The sequence below is a fragment of the Melitaea cinxia genome, chromosome 8, assembly GCF_905220565.1.
Source record: "Melitaea cinxia chromosome 8, ilMelCinx1.1, whole genome shotgun sequence".
In the NCBI taxonomy this organism is placed as follows: Eukaryota; Metazoa; Arthropoda; class Insecta; order Lepidoptera; family Nymphalidae; genus Melitaea; species Melitaea cinxia.
In genome coordinates this window covers 14477310-14484761 of record NC_059401.1, presented here as the reverse complement: position 1 = coordinate 14484761, position 7452 = coordinate 14477310, and the positions used below count along the sequence as shown (strand labels likewise).

At 31.4% G+C, this 7452-nt stretch overlaps 1 protein-coding gene across 1 annotated transcript; it reads right to left on the bottom strand.

Annotated features, from left to right (window-relative positions):
• Positions 1-1837: 1837 nt before the first annotated feature.
• Positions 1838-7452, bottom strand: LOC123656066 (cytochrome P450 4c3-like). Its single transcript, XM_045591789.1, has 8 exons — positions 7374-7452; positions 6991-7081; positions 5381-5566; positions 4570-4943; positions 4313-4381; positions 3787-3955; positions 2451-2630; positions 1838-2088 (listed from the first exon to the last, which is right to left on the bottom strand). The coding sequence occupies exons 1-8, from the start codon at positions 7416-7418 to the stop codon at positions 1931-1933; spliced, it is 1272 nt and encodes a 423-aa protein (XP_045447745.1). The 5' UTR covers positions 7419-7452; the 3' UTR covers positions 1838-1930.

Genomic DNA, 7452 nt, shown 5'->3' with positions numbered 1-7452 from the left:
GATATTGTACCACAACCGGAATCTTATTATATATTAGACATTCGTATAAAGGAACTAATTTTTTTCCTGAGTCGGCATTTAGGAATATTAATTTTTAGTCGTGCCCGAGTGTAAAATTATTTGATGCATGTCAATCACTACGACTACCTAACAAATAAAAGCCTTTTTTCCGTATGTACATTGTATTTTCATAAATATACTGCGATGCAAAGGTCAGGATATTGATCTCTTAAAAGATTCGTGTTCTTCAAATGCAAAAAAAAATGTACTTTAAATTTATAAAACGCAATATTAAATAGAATGACTCTTAAGTTAAAGTATCTTCGTGGTGTAATACTACTTCTGTTTATCTGTAATTGACCGTCAATTATTCTAAATTATACCCTTGTTTTTTGCTAATTATCCCTCTAAGCACTTAGACCTTGGAGTAGCAGTGCAAAAAATGTAAAATATTTTCACAACTCCATAGCCTCCACTATAGATAGGAGTTTTTGAATGTATTTTGACCAGAGAATCAGGAGTTCAATTTATCATATAAGCTTAGAGTGCCGTGACATGCGAGTGATTATTATGCTCTTGTTCAGTCACTGCTTCAGTATTGTATTATCACGTGGGAGCTAATACTACTACGCTGCTACCATTTTTACCACTATTTACATGTAACCTCAAAATTTGAACTAAAAAACCGCGAAAATATTTAAGAACACTCTTATATCGCGAATGCAATTTTATATAATTTTTGCCAACCCCCTAATTGAATTAAAGCAGTTAATATACATCACCTTAAGATAATATAATGTCAAAATTTTATTCGCAGCTGGCTTTTCATATTTGATTTTGTCGAGACTGAAAATGTAATACATAGTAAAATACTTTAATATTTCTCCTCAACACTTAATATATATGTAGTGGCATATATACAGACATACTTATAAACATACACCACACACACACACACACACACACACACACACACACACATACACAAAGAAATGAAAGAATATGAGCACACCAGCACATACGTAGACATATCGAGGTTATCTTCTATATTATATTAATACGTGAAGCAAAAACTTTGTACCCCTATTTACGAAAATTGTGTGGACGGAGGAGTACGGAATTTTGTACACTTATAATTTATATACAGAAGGAGTGCAGAATATTTTTTTTTATCATACATAAAAACATATTAAATCAATAAAAAAACACACACACACAAACGCGCACGCGCGCGCGCTTATTACACTCTTTTGTTAATTGTCAGTCTGTAGTTAAATTGAAAATTTTAAAAAAAGTGGGTTTCTTTTTTTTATTTAAATTTTTAATTACGAACTATGACTTTTCTAGAAATATCACTGACAGATAATACCGATTACCTCCCGGGTGAAAAGGATTGAACAAAACATTTTTCTATTAAATACGATAATTTTCCTAGCAAAAACATCTGAAATCCGAAAAGGTTAAAATTCTAAAAGAATATCTATTTTTATACAAATAAAAGAATTGGAGTGTCTATTTTTAATATTAAAATAACCGCTTTTTACTAAATACATATGTATGTATTTACGGTACATATACCAAAATAACATTTACAATTTTTGTCTGTCTGTCTGTCTATTTGTTCCGGCTAATCTCTGAAACAGCTCAACTGATTTTGACGTGATATTCACTGGTAGATAGCTGATATAGTAAGGAGTAACTTAGGCTACTTTTATTTTAGAAATATTTATTTTATATCTTCAAACTGAACAATAACTTTTTTATTAAATTCCAGGCATTACATTCGTTACATGTTTATAAATTATCAAAATAATCTATCAAAAATAAGTAGTTGTTGTTTGTAAGTTTTGATCATGTTTATGATACTATAACAAATAGGCAAGAATGGAAAAAGGATTAAACAAATTGTATAAACATTGATTTAACCACATTATCTTGCACAGAATTTGACGTATATTGGGTGTACGCTACGCAACACTAGATCAGTTTTGTATACGATATCTTCAGGCTTGGTAATAGGCTTTAGGCGGAACCTTCTCAATATATGGGATATGACCGTCTTCATCTCCAGCATAGCAAACTTCTGACCTAAAAATGTTAAAAAATCAATAAATAACAAACGAAAATACAACTATATCAGTTGCTACAAAATTATAACATACAAATTTCTATTACTTGTGGAGAAGAAGGAAATTAGAATTTAATTTATGAAAAGTTCTTTGGAGGATAAACCTTTCTCTCTGCTCTGTGATAGATTTGCAAATCTACCACAAAATTTATTGAAGACACCAGAATGGTTGTTTTATTATGTTACTCCTCCTTTACTACCAAACAAAATTAAAATTTTAGGGTAATTTTGAATTCAAGTTGCTGACCCAACTTAAACCGTCGGTTTTATTGATACGTTACCGCCGTTTAGAGCAAAAATTAATAATGTACAAATTTTATACCTATACAGTTTCGAGGTCCACCGCTGAATGGAATGTAAGCATATGGATGTCTGTTAGCACAGTTCTCTGGGAGAAATCTCTCGGGAATGAAGCGCTCCGGGTCGGGATAGAGATTGGGACGACGATGCAAATCGTATATAAAGATAAAAGCCGTGGTATTTGCAGGTACTGTGTAATTGCCTACAATGATAAAAAATAAATATATATATAATTTACCACGAGCCATACTTCTGTCAATGATAGGGAATTTAATAATAGGTATCATTCAAAATTTATTACGACGCGTTGGCGCAACGGTCACAGCATTGGTTTGTGATTGCGCTAGAGGTTGCGGGATCGATCTCCGCACAAGACAAACATTTGTATTGGCCATGCAGATGTTTACTGTGGTCTGGGTGCTTGTGCAGTGCTTTTGGGTTGCGATTGTTACTCATACTCATAGTATATCCGCAAACCCGCATTGGAGCAGCGTGGTGGATTAAGCTCTGATCCTTCTCCTACATGGGGAAAGATACCTACGCCCAGCAGTGGGATATTACAGGCTGACTTACTCTTCAGTTTTACGTAAGGGTATCGTACAAAATAAGTAACATTAAATACTAATTTGAATCTATTCCATATATTTATTATCATGATCATGATATATATCATCATGAAGGGCGTTTTTTTATCAGAATTTCTTGTCACATAACCTCGCTTATTGACAACATACGAGTAAAAATAAATAATTAATTATTATATTTCATCGAAAGTTTACGCAATTGCGTTTCTGCAATACGCATTTATTGGTTTTATATCTTTTTTGAATCGAAATTTTCTACTTTATAAAAAAAAAATTTTTTCGATCATGATGAAAATTTTTCGATCTTGTGTGATTCTAACAATTTTATTATACGTATAAAAAGGTAGTTGAGTTTTGCTACACTATGTATTATGTATTCTATGCATTTATTCATATTATATGTATTTCATTTATAAGTATAGTATTTTTATACGTATGTTTATTTATTTATATACACGTATGTATGTATGTGTGTATGTATTATGTTGTATATATATTTTTATGTTTTTTACTCGACAGTTGATATCGTCCTAGGTGACACTATTCGTCACTTCTCTTTGTACACTACCCTGCACTACTACAGTTTTCACTACGCTGTGTCCTATATGCCCAAAGGTTGTCTGGAAGAGATCGCTACTCTAGCGATAAGACTGCCTTTGTACACTCTTCTTAATTTGCAATGTGTTATTATTTTGATTGTTGTTGTGTAAAATAAAGAGTATTATTATTATTACTACAGTATTTTAATAATTGCTTTGAGATATATGTAAATACCTAACACTGTCTCATTGCGTAAAGTTCTAGCTATTAAGGGCGCACTTGGATACAGTCTCAATGTTTCCTTGATACAGCATTCCAGATATTTCATTTGACTCAAATCCTCCGTAGTAAGTGATCGATCAGAATCACCCAAAACTTGACAAATCTCCGCATGGATCTTTTCCTAAAAATGACAATAATTTAGACCCAAATTAAGATATGCATACTTGTAGAATCTGATAACCATTTTTTATAAAGGTCGATAACCATATTAAAGTCAATGGTTGTAGGCTCAGTTTCAGCTGCTAAATGGTATTTATATTTAAAAAAAAATGATTGATTATGATCTTTATGTTTTTCACAATCGTCACACAATGCCTCGGAGAACACGTAAAAAAATTACCTCGATTAATCGCTTAAGCGCCAACCTAATTCTTTTCCTTTATCGGAGAGGATACCCTTGACCAAAATACTTTTGAATCAGCTACAAATAAAAAATGGTGCACAAAAGGCTATAAAAATAATTTATTGAAATACTTACTTGAATTTCGGGTTCATTTGCTAAAGCCATCATCATAAAAGTCATAGCTACTGCGGTTGTGTCATGACCCTTTAAGAAATTAAAAATTATTTAAAGTATATCATTCTAATTCATAAAAAAAAAACGTTACACGTTGCTTAAAGTAACGATAGTAAAATTAAATTCAAATAACGATTAAGAAACGGTTTACAACATATTGAATTAATAGATAAATATTGCTCATAGAATCTGGCTAAAAATTAGATTCGACTACTTACAGCAAACATAAACGAATCAACTTCTTCTCTGACATCCTGACTGTTTAAAACTCCAGATTTTTCATTCTTAAGAAGCAAATCAAGCATTGCTAAATTGCCCTTACTTTCGACATTATCATCATAATCAAAATGATTAAAATTCATCTCAGCTAAGTAGTCTCTTCTTTTTTTAATAACAGTGTTCGTTAAGGTTTGCAAATTTTTCACTGCAATTTTTTCCGTTTTCGCGTAGTTTGTTAGTTGATAAATCGAATCTGGATGTAACCATACCCTTCCCAATCTCGTCGTGAAACAATCACCAATGATATCCAAGGACGCTAGGTATGGATTCACCAAAGATGTGATATCTTCATTCGTCACGCCCATAGTTGTTTCTAAAATGAAATTTAAGAGATACGTTCAAAGGTGATTTTTAAATAATAGTGAAAAAAAAATAAGTTTCAAACTTAATTTTTTTTGTACAATATCTGTTGTGTCATACATAATTATGAAATACAAAAAAGTGTATTAAACACTAATTCAGCTATTTCGATAAAGTTATTGCGAATTTAGGTCACTATAGAGAGGTTGATATAAAATTAAGCACTTAACGAGCAACAACCATTTGGAAAGACAAAAGTTATGTTTTATAATATGAGGCTGTCAAAGTAATAAGTCCTGTGAAAAATTTAAATGTCTACTTAATATGATTTCAAAAATCTAGATCCCTCTGGCAGATAGATTGACGAACGAAGTAAAAGACACACTGATATCTAAAGACAAATTTCGGAGATGAAATTCTAAATATTTTCTTATAAAGTTTTAGTTTTACCACACATGATGCGCAGCGTCGTAGAGTTCATCATAGGAAATAAATCCGTTTTCTCCTTTCCCACTTCTTCTTCCACACGTTTCATAAAGAAACTGGTTTCTTCCACAAATATCTCGAAGTATTTTTGGAGAATGTTGAAATGGAATGCTTTTGTTAACATTTTTCTTCGTTGAAACCATTTATTGCCTACGAAATGATAATAATATTTAAAATTAATAAGATATTTTAATTTAATTAAATTATTATCTGATTGACAATCAATAATATTTATGTGTATCAACAATATTATATCCGGTTATCATGTAATTAGCTAATAAAACTCTTAATTGGTTGCAAATGTAGTTTAAAAGATAATAATGTTTTATAATAGTAAAATAACATAGATGTAAGCTAATTTTCCTTTTAATTATTGAACACGCAGGCATGGCGCCATCCCCACCCTTTCTATATAAAATGGAGATGCCGCCATTGCCTCGTGTCAACAATATTGTTTCCATTTATTATGAGGTTAGCTAATGAAACTCATACTTGGTTGCAAATGTAGTTTAAAATATTATAATGATTTTTAATAGTTAAATGACATAGATACAAGTTAATTTTCGTTTGTATTATTAAACACGCGGGCATGGCGCCATCCCCACCCTTTGTAAATAAAATGGAGATGTCGCCATTGCCTCGCCAGTTCGTTTCGGACGTTCGAGCAGTGAAGACTAAAAAAGTGTAAGTGATTACTGTTTACTGTTAATATATTATTATTTTATTGCTATGCATAATGTTTTTCTATGTAATGGAATATAATTGTGTTTTCTTGATAAAATTGTATACGATCTGACTAGTTATTTATTTACAAACAAAGGCAATTCATGAACTAACAGATTTAACTTAAATATTATTGCATTCTATTTACAAATAATAGATAAATAAATAGATTATAATCACTAAAGTCTTTTATTTTCACATGTGATTTTCAATTTAGATGTTAATCTGACTTATTTATAAATATTATGTGAACCATAACAAAAATTTCCTCCTACAATAACCAATATAGTTTTAGTTTTTAATCACAAACAAAACCATTAATATCAAATTCGACACTAAATCATGCAATGCGTATCAAGTTATCAACAGTATATTTCTGCTGTAATTCACAAAATTTTGTATGCGTATTAATATCATTTGATCCAAAAAATTTGAAATTTAATTACTTTCCAGAAAACTATTCGTGGTTTAAAAGAATTGATATCTTTTGGTTGCATTCCTTACGATGACTGAGAGAGCTTAAAGCCAATATCCTTTACCTCCCCTACCTTCCCATGTCTTACTTTATAATATTTGGCAGCAACCCATTTCCTCTGATGTAGTAATCGCAATCTTACAAACATCTCAGTACCTCGATATATCGCCAGCGATATGACATCTTTGCAAAGAATTAACCGAGAACATCCGCCCAGACGGTGCCCCTGTACATGGCCATACTCCAGATAACTCCGGAGAAGGTGGTAGTGGAGCTGCGTTATCCCTTAGTCACCTATTACGACACCCACGGGAAGAGAGGGAGACTAACTTATCAACTAGTTATGATAAAATATTAACAAGTATATAGGACATACCGATACTGAGTAGTAGTCCCTGCTTGAGCCAATTTCTTACGTAGTGATACGGATGAACTTTGTGGTTCCCTAGGGCTGGAGACAATAGTTTCTAAAATATACAAATAACATTATCAACACCTTAAGGCAAGTATAATAATGGCTAATAAATAAAATGAAAAGTGACTTTTTGTTACATGTTAGAGCATAACTGAAAGTGATGTAAGCCTGTAAAAATTATTTCTGTGACACTAAGTGCTATTGTGTTGAGTTTACTTTAAATTTTCAGAAAAAAAAGACAAGTATATTTTAATCCCATCTTAGTACTTAGTCTTAGTTTACCAAGATATAATTATCAAAGTGGTGGGCGGTAGATTCTAGGATGAGACATAATTATTGATTACCTCGATTACATCAGGATTAGCGACATTGATCATATAAACGTTCATTCCATGAATTTGATTAATATCTCCGTAATTTTTG